The sequence below is a fragment of the Mangifera indica genome, chromosome 12 (genome assembly GCF_011075055.1).
Source record: "Mangifera indica cultivar Alphonso chromosome 12, CATAS_Mindica_2.1, whole genome shotgun sequence".
In the NCBI taxonomy this organism is placed as follows: domain Eukaryota; kingdom Viridiplantae; phylum Streptophyta; class Magnoliopsida; order Sapindales; family Anacardiaceae; genus Mangifera; species Mangifera indica.
The window spans coordinates 14638772-14661447 of NC_058148.1; the positions used below are offsets into that span (position 1 = coordinate 14638772).

A 22676-nucleotide genomic window follows, 5' to 3' on the forward strand; every position below is an offset into this window, starting at 1 on the left:
ATTCATAGCTTAATTTTTAATTCGAATTTGTCAAATATTTAACATTCACCGACGAAAGTCACTATGGCCAGAGAGATGTGGAGAGAAAATAGTTCTCTCATTCTCTACATCAATTAGATTTTTTTTTTATATATTCTATCTTTTTTGCTAATATAGTATAGTTTAGTGTTATTTTCTTTTTGTTGTTTTTTTGTTTGTATGAAGAAGAGAAGCGAAAAACACCTATAGGAGAAAGTGACTAAAGAAAAAGGAAGAAAATGATGGAGAAGAGACAAAGTGACAGAGGCGAAGGAAGAAATGGCAGAGAAGAGAGAAAATGTAGAAGGAAAATGGGAGAAAGAGGGTGAGAAACGTTATATTGTTGGAGAGAAAAATCTTTTTTTTGAAAAATATTGTATATTTAATAAAAATCTAAGTTAGTTCGTATGAGTTATGATTCAGTTCAATCTCAAATTAATTGTTAGCTCACAAACTAAACTAAACTAAATTTAATTTGTTTTTGAAACAAGTTATATTTTATGTTTCAAATTTAATTCCGTTTTATAAAAAATAAATTCAAACTGAATTATACTAAGTCAAAGCCGCTCTGCTCATATCTAAACCTAATTATACTGAATTAACTAGTGTGTTTTATCTTAAAGTCCCTAGTAGGCCTGTATGATCCACGGCCTTAGTGCGTCTGCTACAGTAGAAAATAAGAGGCCGACATGTCTGGCCAATCCTGATTGTCTAATTTGCAATAAATGTGCATTTGATTATAGTAAGGAGAGATTTGACACAAATAAGCTAGTTTCATGGTACAAGAAATCGATAGAAAAACATAAAAAAATAAAAGCCCGTTTCAAGATTGGAATACCATTGAATGAGGAAATATTCGACAGAATATACCAAAAACGCTGCCGTATTATTCTTGAACTGGAAACTGGAATTGGAATGAGGACAAAAATTAAATAATTTAATAATGTCACAACATCACCACTTTTCATCCCATTTCAAACAATTAAAATATAATAATAAAAAATATTTCTCATAGAGCTCTATCTCAATAGGTTCCATTTGTCAAATTTATGACTCCAAAAATACTTTTAACTTGAATAAGCTGAATCAACCTAAGTTTAAGAAAACCAGCGTCTTTAACCATAAGTAAGGTCAAATAGAAAAAAATTAATTATTATTTTACTTTTCAAAATATTGTCAATTAAAATAAAATAAATAATAATTCTAAATATTCGAACGGACAAAGTTGTCAAGATCCACAGATTATCATGTATTTGATTTGTACTACCAAAAGTGTAGCTTGCATCAGCCGTTCATTGTGACAAAGACTTCAATTCTAATTTTAATTTCTCATTATCCACACTAATTACCATTAACATTATATTATATTCTATGATTAGTAAAAATAATTAAGTTAATAATTGCAAAATCCACCTGCCTCCTGCAGATGTTACAATCAGATGTGCTGTAAATCCTCCGCTGACGTGGCTAATCGTTATCCTCTTTAATTTTTGTTATTAATAATAAAAAAAATTACTATTATTCTAATCAAACTTGACGTCACCCATAATCCACTAACCACGAACATGGTAATTTAGTAATTAAGATCAGGATAATTCAAAATTAATTTATTTTCCTAATATTGGTTATTAAATTACCAAAAATATGAAACCCAGTAAATATTGCTAAGTATAGTATTAAATTTTCTAACACAAAAATAAAAAAATTATTTTTAAGAATAAATACTAGTTCAATTAAAATAACAAACAATGGTTCAAATTTAATTTGGTTAAATAAATAAATAATAAAACTAAAAAAGAAAAAAATTAACGAAAAAATAATAATTAAAAAATCATTAATAAAATAAATTTTATTATCAACACCGATTTGAAATTCAACAGGTTAATTATTCTTTAATTTAAGTTTATTATTTAAAATAAAGTTAATAAATAAAATAAGGGACATGTCATCGGACTCCAAAAGCAATTTAAATAGAGTTAGTTCCCCATAATCAATAAACCATTTTTTTTTCTTTTATTTTTAACTTTTCTCGTCCAATCATAATCTAAATTCAGCTATTTATTTATTATTATTTATTATATTAAGAGCGAGAGAGCGAATTTTATTGGCAATTGGCAAAGTCTTCTTGCTTTAGTGAAGAAGAAGAAAAAATTATAAATATTAAAAAAAAAAAAAAAAATAAAGTTCGCATTCAATTCTCTTTCTTCTAAAAGTCTTTAACTTGTCAATCACTTGGTTCTAGCTCTAGGGTTTTGCTGGTTTTTGCTTCTCATATCGGTAATGAAGTATAGTTTTTTTTTTTTTAAATTTCCGTTTGGTACTCGTTTCGTTTTAATCTAATGTTGTGCGATTCTTTCGCTTAATATTATGAATGTTAATTCTCTTACTTGGTCGATTTTATTTTGCTTTGGAAATTTTGATTGTGTTTGCTTTTATGTTATTTGAGCGCTTTAACGCGCAAGAAGCTTTTTTTTTCCTCTGAATTTGATTTATTTACAAGTTTTTTTTTTTTTTTTGCGATTTTTGCTGATATTCGTTTCTGGACTAGCAGAGGGTAAAGTCAAATTAGTGCATTGAAAATTTACCGGGTGTTGGGAATTAGGCAAATTAATTAAAAAAAATTAATTTGACAATTGAATCTTCTGTTGGGTGCTTAATTCAGTGAGATTACTTTTCAATTTTGGATTTATCTGGTATTGTGTCTTCTTTTGTAAAGTTATTCGAGTTAGTTTGATGTTATTATTGCTTTCTATTAAATCATGTTAATGGAAACTGATGGTTTGTGGTTGTGTTTTAGTGGAAGGGTGGTTCCATGAAGCAGACTTTTGAAAACTCCTCAGGTAATCCCGATGAGTGTTATCATGTTTCTAGGGAGAAAAAAAATTTAGGCTTTCTAGTTTTAAAGTCTTATGAATGATGTGTGCAGGTCCTCGGCTGATTATGCCTAAAGAACTGGGTGGCGGTGTCTGGGGGACTATAGGCAGATCTGATGTGTATTATGCCTCAAGCGATGCTTCACTTTTCTCTAGTTCATTACCTGTTCTTCCGCATGAGAAGTGTATGTATAGCTGTTGTTCAAAGAATTTATGTTCCTGTAAGTATTATCAGATTTCTTACATTTATGACTTGAATGTAGTGAACTTGAATGGTGTGGGATTTGGTCATCAATCTGTTGATGATATCTCATCTGGCTTAAGGAAGGACCATGATGGTGTGGAGGGAGGTGATTCAATTGAAGATAATTCAAAATCTGCAACTGGAGGCTTTCTCCCGGATGATGAGGAAGAGCTTTTAGCTGGTATTGTGGAAGATTTTGACCTTAGTGGATTGCCTTCTTCACTTGAGGACTTGGAGGACTATGATCTTTTTGACAGTGGAGGGGGTATGGAATTGGAAAACAGTACTCAGGAGAGCCTGAGTATAAGTATGTCAAAAGTAAGTTTATCTGATGGGGTTGTTGGAAATGGGTTGCCCCATTACGGTCTTCCTAATGGTGTGGGAACTGTTGTTGGCGAACATCCATTTGGCGAGCATCCTTCAAGAACATTATTTGTTCGTAATATTAATAGTAATGTCGAGGATTCAGAACTGAGAGCTCTATTTGAGGTAACCAAGTTAGAAAGTTAGCAGAAAATATCATCTTTGTATGTCGATTAGTCCATGTTTTGATATTCACCCAATTTTTGTTCTTTTTTTCATTCAATCAGTTAGTTGAAATATTAGTCATTATTCTGCAGTAGATATGATAAGAGTGGGTACCAAATATGAATCATCATTGCTTAGAGATCCTTGCATATTTTTTATGAGATAATATTATAGGAGTCATAAACCCTATAACATTTGTGCTTGGGCCAGCTTGGCAGATCTTTGAAATAGTTGATGTATATTTAACTCGTTTCTATATATCTGAATGGAAATAACTAATCTTATTACTTCTGTTCCAAACATTTGGCACATGCCATGAAAAGAAGGATGCCATAATAAGATAACCCCTTTGTGTGATGCTAGATAAGCTTTTAGTTTAAAAGAAAAAGGGCCTATTTGTGGTAATTAGTGAAATGGAAGCTCTTCATTTTCCTAACAAAGATGGTTTTGTATGAAATTTTTAGTAAAATGATACTAGTGGCAGTCCAGTGCTCACCTGTATTATTGTAACAGTGATTAATTTTTTCTTTGATTCATGTGAGACTTTTAAGAATTAGAGAAATCAGAATGGCAGTAGTCTGGTGCTGCTGTCATATTTAAACAGTTCATTTGCAAATGAAAAATGGTAGGGTTTTATTATTTGTTAAATGCCTATATTGTTGGTTCCTATGCTACAGGCTTATATTGATTACATAGCTCATTATTGAGCACCATGCATATACTAAATAGATCTTTATTAACGTGAGTACTATTTTTTTGGGTGTATTTATCGGCTTTTTTTTTCTTGGAAGCAATATGGCGACATTAGAACTATGTACACTGCATGCAAGCATAGGGGCTTTGTGATGATATCATATTACGATATTCGTGCTGCTCGAACTGCCATGCGTTCACTACAGAACAAGCCACTCCGACGGAGAAAACTTGACATTCATTTCTCAATTCCGAAGGTTTACTAAGCACTATAAATTTCACACATTTTATCTCATTTTCATTGGATGCTCATCATTCCTATTATTTTGTATTATCAATTCATGTAGCTATATTTGTCTTTTATTGCGCCAGGATAATCCATCAGACAAGGATTTGAATCAAGGAACCCTTGTAGTTTTTAATCTGGATCCATCAGTTTCAAATGAAGATCTGCGTCAAATATTTGGGGCCTATGGCGAGGTCAAAGAGGTGCCGAATTTCTCTCCTTTAGTTCTTAACATTGCCTTACATCAAGAAGTTCTTTGCCATTGTATCTTTGACATTGGCAATATGATGTTTATGCAATAACAGATAAGAGAAACCCCACATAAGAGGCACCATAAGTTTATTGAATTTTATGATGTTAGAGCTGCAGAAGCAGCACTCAAGTCATTGAATAGAAGTGACATAGCTGGAAAACGCATAAAGCTTGAACCTAGCCGCCCTGGTGGAGCTCGTCGAAGGTGCGTATATTGATTTTATTGAGTCATGAACTGTGAATGGTGTATTGACTTGTAAAAATTTGTATTTTTTTTTTTAGTTTGCCATCTCTTCATATTTTTGACTTTGATTTCATTTATTATTGTTAATTAATAGCTTCACATCTGATACCATAAAGGCCTTTGGTGCAACTAAAAGGTGAGGTTCAAATCTGATTTGGCGGGGTAGAATGGTCCTAACAATAATCTTTTTTAATCTTCTGTTTGTGCATGTGAGATTATACATCTTAATGATGCATTAATTTTTTATATAAAATAAACTGATAAAGATTCTGATTTAAATCACTGCAAAACAGATGACTGTGGCTAAGCTAGCATGATAATTGATTTATATTCTTTAAGTTCTGAACCCTGGCAATATACATATATATATGTATGTATATTTTGCTGTAGTAAAATTTATAGAATTATTATATTTATTTTTTATTGATTCTTGCTTTATCAATACTGATACCAATGTTTAAAATATTGGCTGGTTCTGCCTTCTGCCCTTTAGCTTGATGCTACAACTAAACCAAGAGCTTGAACAAGATGAATCTAGGATTTTGCAACATCAAGTTGGTTCACCAATTGCCAACTCTCCACCAGGTAAGGTCCTTAATTGTGCTTCCTGTCACTCCAGATCTTATAGTTTTGATTATATCTACATTTATTCTTGCAGCCTAAGTTTGATGAATCCATCTGTTTTGACAGGTAAATGGGGGCAGTTCAACAGCCCTATTGAACCTAATCCACTGCAAACTCTTAGTAAATCCCCTGTTTATAGGAACATAAGCCCCACAACAAGCAATTTGCCTGGATTGGCATCAGTTTTACATCCCCCAGTATCAAACTCTGTGAAAGTTGCACCTATTGGCAAAGACCAAGGAAGGGGTAGTCACATGGAACATGCTTTTACCAATACAAACTCAGCCCATGGAGCTTCCTTCCCACAGTCACATTCATTTCCAGAGCCAAAGTTGGGCCCACACCCTGGAACCATATCATCTTTTGGTGCCTCAACTTCAAATGGATCTGGTATGGAGACATTAACTGGATCCCAGTTTCTTTGGGGAAGTCCAAATAGATACTCAGAGCATGGCAGTTCTTCAGCCTGGCCAATGCCATCTATGGGGCATCCATTCTCATCCAATGGAAAAAGCCATGGGTTTCCATATTCCAGTCGCCAAGGCTCTTTCCTTGGTGCTTCTCAGCATCATCACCATCATCATGTTGGATCTGCTCCTTCTGGTGTTCCCTTGGAGAGACACTTTGGCTTTTTCCCTGAGTCTCAGGAAACCTCATTCATGAATCCTGTTGCATTCCGTAGCATGAGTATAGGACAGAATGATGGAAGCTTCATGATGAATCTTGGTCCACATACTACCGTCAATCCTGGCAATACCATTCCGAGAAATATTTCAGAAAATGGCTCATCGAGTTATAGAATGATGTCATCACCCAGACTTAGTCCTGTATTTGTAAGCAATGGCCCATACCCAGGATTGACACCCACTAATATGGAGGGTTTGATTGATCATGGACGGGGCAGGCGGGTTGAGAATAATGGGAACCAGATAGATACCAAGAAACAGTTTCAGCTTGACTTGGAAAAGATTAAAAATGGAGAAGATGCTCGGACAACCTTAATGATTAAAAATATCCCAAATAAGTAAGACTAATTTATATGATGCCCGTGATATATGAATACTAAGTAAATGCCTATTCTTGATTGTTGCTATTTTATTAATTGTTCCCTTCAGGTACACCTCAAAAATGTTGCTATCTGCTATTGATGAAAATCACAAGGGTACTTATGATTTTCTCTACTTGCCAATTGATTTTAAGGTGATTGACGTGGCTTATGAGGAGAAGATTTGACAAATTTATTGAATTCTATTCAAATTGATTTACATTTTTTCATTTATGATGCAGAATAAATGCAATGTTGGCTATGCATTTATCAATATGCTGTCTCCTGCACACATTATCCCATTCTATGAGGTTTTATTTTTAGCTTATTATAAGATCTTTACTAGTAATTTTTTATTTGAATTTCTTTAGGCAACTAGTAGCATACTGAAATTTTCAGCCATTGAAATCCTCAAATATTCTTTCTTGATTACACTTTTTGTTATCAGGCATTTAATGGGAAGAAGTGGGAGAAATTTAACAGTGAGAAAGTTGCTTCTTTGGCATATGCTCGGATTCAGGGAAAAGCAGCCCTTGTGGCTCACTTCCAGAATTCAAGCTTGATGAATGAAGATAAGCGCTGTCGCCCTATCATGTTTCATTTGGAGGGCCCAGATGCTGGTGATCAGGTAATCCTATTAATTATCATACTACCAGAATTGGAGTGGAGATTAACTTCTTTAATGGTGATATAATTGTTGGAAACTATAACAAGCAAGAATTTTTGTGTAAATCTTCTTTATTAAGTTCTTGTTTAGGTACAAACTTAAATTAATAGTCCCATATTCATAGGCTTTTATATATGTGTTTCTTTACAGATCATTCAAGAACAGATTAATTCCAATAATTTGAATATCCAAGTTCATCAGCTAAACGAGTCTCAGGCAGAGGATTCCTCTGGAAGCCCTACAAAGGATGGATCTGGCAGGAAGCCAGAGTAGCTGACAGTATAGTGAAAGCAGATTTCTCTCTGCCCAAATTTGTTGGGCTATGAGTGCTAACTTATGCGTACAGATAGAAGTGTAAAAATGTAGGAAGAGATAAACTTGGTTATGCAGCATGTCAGAGTTTGTATAGTATCCAGTTAGAAAGTTTGTGGAGCTGCCAGCTTTTCATTTGGGTTTGTGGTGGTAGACTTGTACAAGGGAGTAGAATAATGGGAAAATTGTGGACAGAATGCTTGATCCACAAGCTGAGCGTAGCGTACTGTATCATTTTCTCTTCATTTTGCCTTTTTTAGGGGGCTTTTTTTGATCCCAGGTTCGGATAAAATTAATTTATGGGTATCATGGCAAGTGTTCTCCGGGAATTGAGGTATTAGGGTTGGTTATGTGTTCTGGGATCATTTACAAAATTGTATAGCGGATAAGAGAAAGACTTAAGGAAACTTTTTTGTTAATCTTATTTCGATATTTATGATATGGAAGTTGTGTATTTGAACTTGCAAGTTTTCTATAATTTGCTATGAAATTGAAGAGGTTTCACCAGTTCCACCCCTTAGGTTTGTATAGAAATCTTTCTCCCTAATGTTGGGAATTTTACAGACATTTCTTAATAGACTCATTAAAACTTCCGAGTGCCCAAAATTACTAGTCGTTTTATTGAAAATATGTTTCTATGGATTGTAGTGAACCAGGTGAATCAGGCCGGCTTGGTTACGGTATAATCTACTAATCATAGAGTCAAGTATTTGCTTAATAAAACCCTTCTTTTGACTGGTGTTCACAGGGCTGTTGGTGTGGGCATCGCATCAATTATCAACTCTTTGCAGGGCCAAAATTTTTTTGTCTTTTACAATATTAATTGCAGAAGATGAGACTTTGAACTTTTCGAATTTATGACTGTGATCGAGCTGAGATTGGAAATTTTTTAATAAACTTTTTAAAACTTCTATCTAAATCATATTGATGTCACAATGATATCACTAATCCGCCCAACAAACCGGGAATAGATGAATAACTTCCCACATAACATTCTGCTGATGATAAAACTAACCAAATCATGTGTAGTTGAAATGAAAGCCTTATACTTACCTGCTCAAACTAAGATTGATAACAACTATGAACCCTACTTGAATCATCAAGTCTTTCTCTTTTTATTTTTAAGTTCAAGCTCAATGAGGAAATAACATTTGTTTTGCTCTCTGACATAGTTCACTTGACCATTCATCATAATGAGAAGCTTCCGAGACAGTTTTAAGCCTAAACCCTCCTGTGAACTCCACTGATTTTCACCATCACACATATCTTCAATAAGATCAGCTGGAAGGCCTTTGCCAGGGTGAGCCATTCTGCAATAACAAGAAAAAGAAAATTTCAGTATGCATGTGATATGAACATTGGGAGAACCACCACACTCCACCGTCCTGACACCCACATGGGTGAGTTAATGCAGTTTCTGATACTAAATAATATGACCTCTGGGAGAACTACACCTCACAGACTTATACTTTGTTACGTGAGATCTGAGTCCCATATATTGCACATAAAATCCTAATGACATATATCTGCAGTTTAAATAATTTGAGATGCAATGTAGGTACCTGAACTGTAAACGAATAAATTCGTCGCCATTCTTTATCAGTTTTAGGCCAGGCAAGATCTTGATCTCTACCCAACCATTTGGAACAGGAGCATGATGTACTACATGAAGCAAAAAATCTGACAAGACTAGCTGAAGCCTAATTTGATCACCATATACTGACAGTGTTTTGATTTCTCGTGGAATCTCATGAAATAGCTGTAAGTTCCTTTCCTTCAACAAGTCCATAACTTGACTAATGATGGCATCTAAAATATTGCACAGAAGGAATTCTTTCATGTCTAGCTCCATAATACTGCTACAACCAGGATGATGATGTTAGACATCCAAAATGCACATTGCCCCAAAAATCATAAGACACTCCAAAATATTAAAGTTGACTAAATGAAGAAATTAAGGTTGGACACAAGCCAAGATGGCGTAGGCTTGACAACTGGCTCAGGCTCGAGTGCATATGGATTGAGCTTGAGCTGAGCACAAGCCAGAGTTCTAGGCTTGGCTGGCAATTGAGTAGAACTTAGTTGAAAGGTGTTCAACTCGGTTCAACTCGTAGGACAATCATTAAGCTCAAAATGATTTGAGTTTGATTAATAACTCGAATTGAGTCCAATGATTATCAAAATGATGTTATTTTAATAAAAAGACAAACAACATTGTTTTAACATTTAAATTGATATCGTTTTAACCATTATAAAAATGATGTTGTTTTCATAAGGATCAAAACGACGTTGTTTTCATAAGGATCAAAACGACGTTGTTTCAAGTATCAAAACTCAAATCACAAACTTAAGCCACATATACGAACCAAGCTTCGAGCTTCGAGCTTCGTTTTAATACAACTCGACAAACTCGAGCTTAACTCAAGTTATCCTATTATCTATTCAAGTCAAACTTCAGCCGAGCCCATATTTATCCCGACCTAGAAGAAATCCAAGAATCTTTTACTATGAGTTTTATCATCTTAGAGCATCAAAAGATGGTTGAAAATTCTTTTGAAATAAAAGGTCTTGCTCAGTGTAGTAGTTCACTGGACCCTTTCCAATTTCATCAACTTCTAATGACTTACCCTTCCTCTATATGACTTAAATCCGTACCATCGATAATTGCCAAGATTTGTCTTTCACATGCATCACTGGTTTCCAGAAATTGCTTTTGATGTTCTGAAACATCTGTATTTTCTAATAGTTTATGAACAAATCGAATACCATTTAAAGGATTTATCAACTCTTGTCTTATATAAGCCAACTCCTTAAGTTTTGAAACCATCTCTCTGTTATCTTGCCTGTGTCCTTGTAAGGCCTGATGTCGTTCAGGCAAAACAATCTGCAAGAAGCAGAAGCAGCCAACTACTTTCCCATCTGAGTCAGTTCTCTTATTTGCAGTTAGTAACACCTCCACAAAATTTCCCTCTCGATCAAAAAACTTGAAAGAGCAGTTCTTGGTATCACGACCGCTAATTGCTTGATACAAAAATATCATGAATTTAGTGAGTGTATCTTGATCTTTCAGCTGGCAGAAACCCCCAAAGATTTCCCTAGGAAGCATTTTACCCATTACCTCATGTCTCGTCCAACCAGTCAGCTTTTCCATGGCTGCATTCCACTCGGAACAGCAGGCGTTCTCATCAGATGCAAATATTGGTGGGATTAAGGGATTAAGACTTTGTATGATAGCTTTGTAATCCTCTTGTAAACGTACAAATTTATCCATCACAACTTTCTCTGGTGTGATGTCATGACCAACAAAGCACACTCCTTTGACATTGTTCATGTAGTCCCTACTGGTACAGGCATTGACCACAACATATACAACTGAGCTTTGCCTTTGAAGCTCAAAATTTCTCAGTTTCAACTCAACATTTTTGTCTTCCTCACCTGGAAAATGTAAAATCAACTGAATATTTGTAGATATAATAATTTGATATTATGCAGGGAAAGAAAAATACAAACATCCTGGAGTTGAAACATAGAACTTGATAGTTTAGACGATATTAAGCTTGACCGATTAAAGAGATGAGCTTGAAGCATTTTCAATGAACATTTAATTTAACTTATTATGCTCTTCAAAAATATTAACATTTTCTTGCCTACTAGTTCCATTTCCCATTTGATGTCCTTCATATGAAAACATAGGAGACATCTAATTTTAATACTCCAATTTGTTAGTGTCAATCTCGTGTACAACTTTATAAACTACTGGTTGTACAAGATGGATAGCAATAGTATGCTGTAATGAGTGAGAGTCTGATATACAGAAAAAGAATTAGATGCCTGGGCTTAATTAAGAAACAAGAGAGAAGATTAACTCCGAAGTCTCAGTTGGTTTAAGATCAACAATGAGTACATTATCTACTTAAAAAGCCCATAAAGACAAGACAAGTGCAAAAAGACCATCAACTGAGGTTTTCAAAAAGTGATAGTCAATGGAACAATGATTCATCAAGTGATATAGCCCTGAACATAATTAACAGTGTAGCTGGTTCACTCAAGCAACAGCAGATATCAGAATCAGACATTATATGATATAGCTCAACCCTTTATTTGGTAGCTTAGCAAATGATAAGCACTAGTTGCAGAAAAGAAACCTGGAGACGAGGAAACTTTCAGTAATTTGACAATTGATGCAGGGAACATTTTTTTTTTTTTTGGATTAAAATCTTTAATCAACACACTTGATAAATAATTAATAGAGAATTACCGAGCAAGGCTCTGCATATAAGATTTTCAACAGCTCCACGTGAGTCCTGGTGAACAATTTCTTCAACCAGGGACTTCCCCATTGCTTCACTAGCTTGTAATCCAGTCAATTCAGCAACTTTTGTATTCCACCCATTGATGATACCAGATGAATCAACCCCAAAAATAGGGGCAGTTGCTGTCTCAATCAGCCTAACCATTTCGCAGGCCACTGAAGCGAGTTCATTAATGTCATTCTGTTGAACATTAATCAGTACCTTAGAGTTATTTTCCTCCATTTCCCGAAATGATTCTCTCATGATAAGCTGTAAAGAGTGAACAGCATTAATTTCTGTAACTTCCCAAGGCAAACTTTTATTTTTCACCACTTCAAGGAAAACATTAAATGATGATCTTGGATCCATTCTTCCACCATCATCCTTATGCTCTAGATGATGCTTAGCTCCTCCCCATTTGACTTCCTTCGCAGTGTGAGACCTGAACCAGAATAAGAAATCCTCTGAATTGATTCTGGCAGTGGCCATACCACAAACTGCATCACCCAATAAAGCAGCACCAGGGTAACCAGCTTCTCCCAAACTATCAGTACTCAAACCTGTAGAATCCCCATGATTGTTGAGAAGCCACTTTACAATATCTTTTACCTGCCTTTCAGTCGGAGTTACACCAAGCAACCAACATTTTCCACTATAATATAATGCAGCGCCATCACACTTCACCAGATCCATGATACTTGGTGATTGAGTTACAATACTGAATGGGGCATTCCGGAGGAGCATGTCACACAATAATACTTGTGTCCTGAGGATTTTCTTCTCTGCCAACTGTGATGCCAACTGAAGCTCCATATATAGCTGCAGCCCAAATGCCTGCATGAGAAATTCGCAAGCATAGAGCAGTGGGAAAGGGACATAACGTGGAGATGTGTGGTGGCACACCACCAATCCCCAAAGCTTCATTGAATCATTACCATGGATGACAACTGCCATCACCAATGAGGCAATAGAACCCATATTAGCCATGTACTGAGTGTGGCAACTATGGGGTGACCGCAAGGTTGAATTGACCAAACAAAGAGGCTGTGTTAATTTTTTACTCTGGATGACCCTAACAGGTTTAGCATGGCAATCACAAATCATCCTAATACGATTCTGCTTAAACAAGAAACGAGCAGCCTGAGGGATATCTGTTGCTGGATAATGTAACCCCAAATAAGGCTCCAAATCAGACCTCCTAATTTCAGACACAACTTCCCCATGATCATCATCATGGAACTTATACACCATAACCCTATCATATCCAGTAAGCTTTTGTACATCCTCCACAACTGTATCACACAATAGACCAACATCACCCCCCGGGAGAGACTGCAACCTAGAAATTGCCCTGACAGCAAGTTTCTGAGACTGCACAGCCCCAGCACGTGACAATGCAGGATCATGTGACCGTGCAGGCTCTAAATCAATCACAATTCCAACATCAATTCTATGCAGTATAGCGTAAAATGGTTTCTGAGTACTCCTAGAATAAACCAAAATTGGATTTAACAGTGAAATCTCCCTAGCGGCAGCTGCTTTTGCCAAAGAAGCCCCAAAAGGAGGTGTAAAAAGGTCTCTTGCATCAACTCCAATCAAACCTTTAGATCCTTTTGACTCAAAATCACTTTCCAAACTCAACCCTAAAAATTCAAAGCAATTTTCACTGTAACTAATGAGTTTAAACGTGGGTTCTTCGACAGCAAGCATACAACCAAAGGGCTGAACAAGACCGCCCCTTTGTATTTTTGACAAATAAGCAGTTATTTGTTCATCAGGGACACTTTCTGGAGCATAAATCACCGATCTTGAATAGTTAAAAGCCTTACCAGACACACTAGATTGCTCGAAATCAGCTAAAATACCAGCATCCGCATTGTATCGATCAATGGATCTCTTTCCTTTGTTGATAGGTTTCATGTTAGCAGCAGAAGATGAAGAGACAGTTCCTTTGATCAATAGTTCTCTTTCCTTTGTTAATAGGTTTCGTCTTAGCAGGTAAAGATGAAGAGACAGTTGCTTTGTGATTATGTGTTGTGATTGGTGTTTCTCTATTGCTTCTAAGTCCCATTCCTTAAGTGGTTTCTACAGAAACTCAGTCGGTATTCTCGTATTAGTACTAAAAGCTGGATCTTTATCATTATTGTACTCACCTCTTCTTTTTGTGGTTTCTCCTCCTTGCAGGTTGCACATGTCTCTGTCCTTTGCATGTAGGCTTTATTTTCTCTTCTTTATCCGTTTATCAGTTGTTGCTGTCTAATCAACTGTAAATATTCGGTATTATTAAGATGATTGCTTTTGGTTAAACCAGTATGAACGGTCTTGATTGTCAGTGTTACTTCAAACTTTAATCCTTAAAAAAAAATCAAAGAATCTGAGACGAAACACAGGTGGATTTGCCTTATGTGGGCTCATTTCAACCACTAATTTTGTGGAGGATACGAGTGATCAGTTGTTGCTTGCTGAAGCTGTTGTCACGAGAAAATTGAGAAAGATAATTTTTTGTTGCATAGTAAGTCGCCCTTTTATTAAGAAGAAAAAAGTAAGAAAAGATAGCGAGTCTTGTCTTGTCTTTAGTGATTGCCTCATTTTTTAGTGAGTCCCCACTCCCCACTTTCAGAATTCATATGGTTGAACTGAAATCTGCAGACTGCAGAGTTTATTCTTTGGAAATGGAAATTCTCAGAAAGATAAAAGGTGAGTGGTTTTCATGCAGAAACGGTATGGACATCAACATGCTAAACTGAGAAATATGAGCCATTGGTTAAGCATTCTTTGTGTTTATGGGGACTAAAAATTCATACTTTTGCTTATGCTCAGATTCAGACTGGTTACACAATTGCAATAGAGTTCTATAATAATATTTGTGTTGTAAAAAAAATCAATATGAGCAATGCCTATTGAGTCATGTCAATCGGCATGACTAAATCCGTGTTCTTCTGTTCTGTTGCGGGAAACTGCACGCTTGCCTTGATAAAAAAATAGCAGGAACACTGTTGATTCCTTTAAAAGGTGCAGGGATTTCATAAATGATGTGAGCATTCTACAATTTAGCCATATTTCCAGATGCAATTTCCCATATTTAACATCACTGGCATTTGGAAAAGTGCAGAAAACTGGAATTCTGAGCATCATCATTCCCAGGAACATGAATCCACTTGTCTTACATACATCTTCAGATAGAGGGTCAAGCTTTTCATCTTCAAATAGGAAATAAGTCTGTCGGCCAAAAAAAACACTTAAAATTGGGATTTAAAGCAGTGGACTCATTACGTGGCGTGACGTCATTTGCTTAATTAACGGTTATTTTCCCGCCACGTGAAATTTTTCTCACGTCCCACCTGACCCACACTAGAGTCCAGATCCACGAACTCAGCCTGATTATACTCGTACGCTTAATAAGGACTTTAAATTGACGGTAAGAGATTCACTTGAAAAACAGTCTGTCATTGCTCCCGCCGGTTATATCGGTACAATACAGTCTCTACACTTGAATCCTACCCGGTATCTCTCGGCGGCAAAAAACGACACCGTACAAAACAACATCATCATCACTAAGACGACGAGGCTGCTGTCTCTTTCCGATAGGTACGAGACGGTTGCTCTCCTGCACCGGAAGAAGCTCCTTGGTGATCTCCCGCGCAGTTCAATTTCACTGTCATTCAATCCTCTGACGTTCGTAAAATTGAATTGAATTCAGTTCTATCTCTTGTTTGAATTGTTCTGGTTTTCTTTTTTACGTTGTAGATATTCGGTTGATTATAGAGAAACGGCGGTCGTTATGGGGAAGAAGAGAAGAGGATTGACTGTGGTTTGTTACGCTGTACCTCTAACGGCTCGTAATCTTCAATGGATCTTCACCGTTTCTTTAGCGTATTACTCTCTCTTGATTCGTAGAATTCCTAGCTTATCTTGACTTTAAAATAAATATACTTTGGTTTGTTCATAAAGTACGCTCTGATGAGATATGAAATCATTGTGTAGGGTTTTGATGCTTACGAAAGGCACTGCTATTCAGAAATCGTTTCTTGTTCCATTATTTGCTCTACAAGCACCAGTAAATATCATCTCTTGGATCAAGTAAGCCTTTTTCAGGATATGTCTTTTATTTCCATTCAATTATACTTACTACACAAATAATGGATATATACATGGATATAAATGCAGCATTGTCTATTGGTTTCGAATTTAAGATAAAATAACACATAATCGTTAGTGCATATAATATTACTCTTTTCTATTTTCTTGTGAAATTTATAGAAGATTACTGCTTGTCCGTATCAAGGCATGCAAGGGTTGATTAGAGTCCAAGAAATTTTTATTTATTGGGGTCACTTATGTTCTTATCTCTTTGATGCTTATTTTACCTTGATTTATATTTTGTTAGGGTAAATATGGTGTTTGGACTGCCTTCTTGGCACTTCTTGAAGGTTTTGATGATAATTTCCTGGATTTACCGTGAGCTTTGGCAATCTTAGTTGGGAAATTTCTTATTCTCGAATGGCATTTTCTCATTTGAAAATGGCATAGCTCTCATGAACTTAATCATGTTATTCTCTGGCTTAGGTTAATGAATAAGGAGATTTTTAGATTAATCTTCTTATATTAATTTAATTAAATGCCTTTTTCAGAAATTAAGGGTCTTTAATGAGTTTTTCAAATGGAGACCTTTGATGTTGACCATGAGTTATGTTAATGTATAGAGTTAGTTATTTATTATATTTCTCCTTATGCTTATAAAATTTGTCATCTTTATTCTAGTCCAGGGGGCGCAAAAGTGTTAAGGGAAAATGAATTTTAATTAAACTTAAATTTGGACTGAAGAATGTTACCTTTCGTGGACCTGTGATTTAAACTTAAAATATATTTCTCAATTGAGGTTTGTTATTCTCTCAAAAGCTAGGATTCTGGTTATTTGATCCATAACCATTACAAAATTTAAAGATTGTGTTTGCAATCCTCTAACAGTTCCTATATTGGTCTTCATTTCTATTGGTGAGCTTGAGTTATCATTCATAGCATTACTCTTGGTTCTTGTGATTCCTTATCAAGTCATGAACCTCAGGCAAGTAGATGGCCTGTGTGAGAATAAATGAAAGTGTTGTTCTTTTTTTGTCTTTTTCTAATCTGGGTATGTTTCACTGTATGGCAGGGGAACACAACAAGGTGCAATTATTTCCTTGCTGATTGCAGGATATCTCGCGTCCCAACATTTTTCACGGGCAGGAAGCTTTCAAAAAGCCTTTGACCAAGGCTCAGTTGTTGCCACCTTAGCCATCATTTGTATCATAGTTGTCTCATGCTTTTTCTTGATCTGAATTCTTATAAAATCATAGACTTATTCTGTCAATCATCTGTAGATTACTTTGTCCATTTAAAGGGTTACTTAAATGAGTGATCTGTTTAAACTGCCGTTAGTTGTTGGATTGTATTCAACTGTCGGGTCAATCTAGTCAAATTGTTATGCATGTTTGGAGATTCAAACATGAGATTTTACAATTGTTGAGATTCGAACTGAGTCTAGGTGAGAAATATGCACCATATAGTATCAGACCACAATTTTGTTTAGTTGAATATTGTTCTAATTTTTATATAATTCAATATTGGTCTGACAGTTAATTAGACTTATCAAAACCCGAGTTGACTCATTAATTGGGTTAAAGCCAAGTTTGAGTCTAAAAAGATTGGTTAAAACATAAATTATAATTATATTTTTCTTGTAATGGATATATTTGGAGAGAAGTTTGTTTACTATCTTGTTGAATTAATAGAAGTTGATTTGATATCTAACAATGACTAGATATAAAGTGCCTCTCTAATAATTTATTTGGTTAATACTGCAGATAAATTGTAGCTATTTCATTGTGTCTAAGGAGTTCAAGAACCTTAGGATTCTAAGATCTTCTTCATTTCTTCAAGGCTGCTTTTCTCAACTAATATTGCATTACATACAAGTATAGTAATCAATCTTATGGTGAGAAAAGAGCCTTGCAGTAACATCTTCTTGTCGGTCTCATTGCTGGCTTACAACTTCATCAAGTGTAGTGTCAAGCAAGGGAATCTCCATCTTTATGCAGAATATGGATTTCCTGTCTTCTTAGAGATAATTTTCAGCAAGAAGTGAACAGATGAACCCTGTTGCGGCCAACAGAAGCAGGCTGCAGGGCACTGAAGTGGCTGAGCTGGGGAGCCCTGTTGGAGTTATATATGGGTTCGTTGTAGTCGGAGATGGAGGAGGGTTGGCGATTGTTGGAGTTGGGTTTGCTGGAGGAGTTATGTTTGCTGGTGGAGTTGATCCTGTGGTTGATGGATAGTGACAGTTTCCATTACCTGCAAACATTCAAGGATTTAACAAGTTGAACACTTCTAAGACTGAACTGAATTCTGTCAATTGAAGCATTTATATATTTTCTTCTTTGATGGATCTTACTCGGGTCAGTGCTTGTAAGTTGAGCTGCTCCTCCAAAAACGCAGCTAGTTGGAGCCGGATTCTTGTGGTAGTAATTGTTGAATGCAAAAGAAGCATGGTCCCGGACAGTGTTTGGATTATAGCAACTTGCACCTGGTTGAATTTGAGAACAATCTGCACCTCCATAGCCACAAGTATAATCAAGAGCGGTCTGCAAGGCGGTTTCAGAAGCAGTTGGGCTTGCAATGCACCATTGGCCACCTGATGATGCTGGAGGTGTTGTGTATGGAGTTGGGTTTGTAATTGGTGTCATGGTGGTTGTTGGCGGCGGCGGCGGCGAGGAGTTTGCTGCTGCATTGATAAATGGAGTGTTCGGATTGTTACCTGAATTTGTTGGGTTAATGATGGGAACAGTTGTATCAAATTGAGTAGCCAATGGGTCTCCTACATTTTCTAGTTTTCTGGCCTTCTGGATTCCTTCCATTTCAGGTTTCTCTGCAACACTTGAACCTGAAGAAACTAAAAGCAAGGTAAGTTCTTTTCTTTTCTTTTTGCACTTCCATTCAAGAAAGAAAAGAAGTTGCTGAGTTTGATGCCAAAGAATTATGCAATCTCACTGCCGAACTCTGAGGTAAGATTCTTTGTCCCGAATAAACTAATAGTATAACATAACATGTTGCTGCCATGTACAAAACCAAACAAAAAGTTCTAGACAGTGGTGGAGGGAGGGGGCAAGGGGGATCAGCGGACCCCTCTTACTTTGAAAATTTTTTACCATGGTGTATGCAAGATATCAATAAAATCCCTAAAATTTTCATTAACCACTTTATATTTCATTATCTATTCAATAACCTCCCTACATTTTACTGTTATTTACCTGGATCCCTTAAGTTTTATTTTTAGCTCTACCACTGTTTTTTCAAAAAAGATGCTTAGAATAAATGGATAAAGGAAAAAGAAACAAAAACTTTTTGATTCAATCTACCAATTTGTTATGCTTGGCCATGTGAGGGGAAAATGGGTTCTTTATTGTTTTTTTTTTCTAACAAATTAATTAGGTGTTTTTTTTTTTGGGTGTGTTTTCTTTCCTTTATATTTGATATTTTAGTCTCATATTATGAAAAAACAATCTTATGTATTAATAATGAGTACAAATATGAATACAAATGCTAGTGTGTCATCATATAATTGAATAATTTTGAATTAAAAATAAAACAATATTAAATTACATAATGATATGAGCAAACAATACTATTAATTAATTGAAAAAAGGTGTCAACCACCATATTCAAACTAGCTTAAAATTTCAACCACAAAAATGGAAAAAAGGACAAGAGAGAAAGAGAGAGGAATCAATTTAGAAATCAAGAGTCTCCTTGCTGCTTGTAGATGCAATTTCATTTAGCATGCATGCAATGCAACGTGATCATCTATGAACTGCCAGATTTCTTTCTATTTATGAATATAATTTTGAAATGTTTAGTTGTTGTCATGCTGAAGAAACAGATCAAAATGAGTGTAGATTACCTGAAGTGAGGACAAAATACAAAAGAAGAATGGTGAAACATTGGAGAGGAAATGTAGAAGAAGAAGCCATGTCTCCAAGCTGGTTTTCTTCAAGGACAATACTATAATTGATCTTGTTTGTGAATAAGAATGATATAGAAGCTAAGTTATATAATAAAACAAGACCAAGGAAGGAGGTCCAATGGTGGGTATTATTATTCCAACGAAGAGATTAAGAATGAAGTAAAGTAGAATTGTTATATAAATATGAGAAGGAAAGAAGAAGAATAAAAGAAAACTTGAGAAAGGAGGCATTAGATTAGATAGTTGTGATTAGCAAGCAAGAGAAGGTGCAAAAGAGGAAAAAAATTTGTGGGAAGAGGGAAAAGATTAAAGATTGATATGTTGGGAATTTACATCTAAGATGTGTTTAATTAGTAATTAATAATAAATTTGATAGTGGTGGTGTGGTGTGGCATTGTCTTTTTCACTTCATAAGCTTGTCTTTCCACTGTTCTTCATGGGACTGAATCAAAAGTAAAATGTGGGTAGAGATTGAGTTTGTGGTAATTGTTGATGTAAGTGATAGTAATAACAATATATTTTAGGGCATTGAGGTGTATTGAGTACATAAGCAAGGAAATATATAGGATTCCTTGTATGAGAATAATATAAAGTAAGTGATTTGGTCTTGCTAATTGTTAGCATCACTGTTTTAAACCCTGATCAGAATAGACAATCTGACTGGGAGCTAGTGCCAACTCAGGTTTGGATCATAACTAAAATAATTTGGTTTGGATCGTAACTAAAAATCATTTTAGTTATTAAATTAGATTTATTTTTATTGAACTTAGTGAATATTATCAAATTACAATTCAACCCTCAAGTTATATTGATTTCATGATAGTGTCATATAACTTGTTTTAAAATTTTAATTATGTCAACGACAAGAAGACTAAGTGAGTCCATAAACCAATCTTTTGACCAACCAAGTCAACACTAAAATAACTAATAATAATATTAGTTAACATTATAAATATTTTAGAGTGAATATTAACTTACTGAATAAACAATCATAGTTGGTGTAGTTTACTTTGTATTGCATTGAAGAAGAAGAAATTTGTCAATCCTATTGACTCTTATCCTAAAATTTGCCTAAAAGAAGAAAATTGCCAACCCAATTTATTCTTATCCTAAAATTTGTTGATTTATGTGTTTTTGTGGGTCATCCATCATATATCATATATTATATAGGTCAGAGGACTTATTCCCACCTAAGGTTTACTTTTTTTTTTTTAATTTTTATCAATTATATTTTAAAAATTCAAATACTCATCTGTCAATTGTTAAATTTAACTAAATTCATTAATTTTAAAATTTCATTTCATTTCATTTTCTCCTTAAATCCTAAAAACTAATCAGTTTTCCTATATTAAATTTTAAAAAGTAACAATTTTCTTTCTAAGGTTTATTTTTCATTCTCTGTAGCATCTCCCTTTTAATGTTTTTTCTCTCGCTCTCTGACGATCTCTCTTTTTCCATCTTTTTCTTTGACCATTGTCTAAGTTGGGACTTCATCTTCCTAGTCTGGAAAACAACCTGGGGGAGAAATAAAGAGAGAGAGATTTGTAGAGGGAGAGACCATCGTAGATAGAGTCAGAGATGATGTTAAAGATTGAAAAATAAATGTTAAAAGAGAAAATATTATTTTTTTAAAATTTACTATGAGAAAAATTATTAATTTTTAAGGTTTAAGAAAAAATAGATAAAATTTTATTATTATTATTTTATAATATTATTAGTTAAGTGATTATTTTATTTTTAAAATTAATAAATTTAATAGTTAAAACGAATATTTAAACTTTTAAGGGATAATAAATGAGAATTTGAAAAAAAAAGAAGTCAATTTTAGGTGGGAATAAATTCTTTGGCCTATTATATATTATATTTATTTTTAAAGTTTTTTATATTAAAAAAGGCCAATCAGCCTGCAAATTGGACTGTAAAGCCCTAAATACCGGCCCATGCAACTACCAAACAGTACCAGAGGTTGGTTGGACTCCTTTGACATGTGTTCCTTGAACTATAACATAGTACGAATTAATTTTTCCTTTCGTAATAGTGGTGGGTAACGATCATGTTATAAAATTGTTATAATAAGATCGGTTCTCGTCAGCTGATTATGATTGCCCCTTGAATAAATCCAATAAGGTCCCAGCGGCTCTTAGGTCCAAGTCTCAAAATATAACCCACCGGACCGGGCCCAGCCCACCTGAAGCACAAATACGAGACCACGTTCAATCAGTCCACGGTAGGTAGCCAGCCTGCCTACGTGTTCATATTTATAATCTGCTACGCACTCAAAAATTATAATATTATGATTAAATCTTCACAGGATAAACATAAAAATAATAAAGCACAATCATTTTTATCCATCATTCTCTTTCTAAGCGCGTCGTCACCACTTTTCTTATTGGAAGTTCATTTAGAATACCGAAAGTGGAAATTTGAAAAACTCCGACTTAATTTGATTTAAATTAAAAAATTTAAAATAACAAATAGAAAAGGTTCTATAAATAAAAAAATATTTTTGATATATAAATAATATATAGATAATTTATTAATTAATTTTAAATTAAAAATAAAATAACTCTTAATTATATAATTATATTTTTTTATTTAT

General features: G+C 34.7%; 4 protein-coding genes across 5 annotated transcripts; 2 read left to right on the top strand and 2 right to left on the bottom strand.

Moving 5' to 3' along the window:
* Window positions 1-2057: 2057 nt before the first annotated feature.
* On the top strand, window positions 2058-8240 carry LOC123193036 (protein MEI2-like 5). Of its 2 annotated transcripts, XM_044605797.1 has the most exons (14): window positions 2058-2295; window positions 2816-2858; window positions 2945-3076; window positions 3155-3624; window positions 4455-4613; window positions 4729-4845; window positions 4948-5099; window positions 5233-5274; window positions 5632-5723; window positions 5829-6786; window positions 6878-6962; window positions 7050-7118; window positions 7256-7435; window positions 7625-8240. In XM_044605797.1, exons 2-14 carry the CDS (start codon window positions 2831-2833, stop codon window positions 7745-7747), a joined length of 2607 nt encoding a protein of 868 aa, XP_044461732.1. In that variant the 5' UTR covers window positions 2058-2295; window positions 2816-2830; the 3' UTR covers window positions 7748-8240. The 2 variants fall into 2 exon arrangements, with proteins under 2 accessions (XP_044461732.1, XP_044461733.1); XM_044605798.1 differs by lacking the exon at window positions 5233-5274 and having other exon boundaries at window positions 2060-2295.
* A 415-nt stretch (window positions 8241-8655) lies between these two features.
* On the bottom strand, window positions 8656-14470 carry LOC123193337 (phytochrome E). Its single transcript, XM_044606239.1, has 4 exons — window positions 12045-14470; window positions 10414-11221; window positions 9349-9642; window positions 8656-9096 (listed from the first exon to the last, which is right to left on the bottom strand). Exons 1-4 carry the CDS (start codon window positions 13996-13998, stop codon window positions 8886-8888), a joined length of 3267 nt encoding a protein of 1088 aa, XP_044462174.1. The 5' UTR covers window positions 13999-14470; the 3' UTR covers window positions 8656-8885.
* A 995-nt stretch (window positions 14471-15465) lies between these two features.
* LOC123193618 (cold-regulated 413 inner membrane protein 2, chloroplastic-like) lies at window positions 15466-17577 on the top strand. Its single transcript, XM_044606676.1, has 4 exons — window positions 15466-15666; window positions 15826-15951; window positions 16063-16158; window positions 17231-17577. Exons 2-4 carry the CDS (start codon window positions 15860-15862, stop codon window positions 17394-17396), a joined length of 354 nt encoding a protein of 117 aa, XP_044462611.1. The 5' UTR covers window positions 15466-15666; window positions 15826-15859; the 3' UTR covers window positions 17397-17577.
* Window positions 17578-17875: 298 nt separating this feature from the next.
* On the bottom strand, window positions 17876-20204 carry LOC123193617 (glucan endo-1,3-beta-glucosidase 12-like). Its single transcript, XM_044606675.1, has 3 exons — window positions 20015-20204; window positions 18509-18997; window positions 17876-18408 (listed from the first exon to the last, which is right to left on the bottom strand). The coding sequence occupies exons 1-3, from the start codon at window positions 20082-20084 to the stop codon at window positions 18176-18178; spliced, it is 792 nt and encodes a 263-aa protein (XP_044462610.1). The 5' UTR covers window positions 20085-20204; the 3' UTR covers window positions 17876-18175.
* Window positions 20205-22676: the final 2472 nt, after the last annotated feature.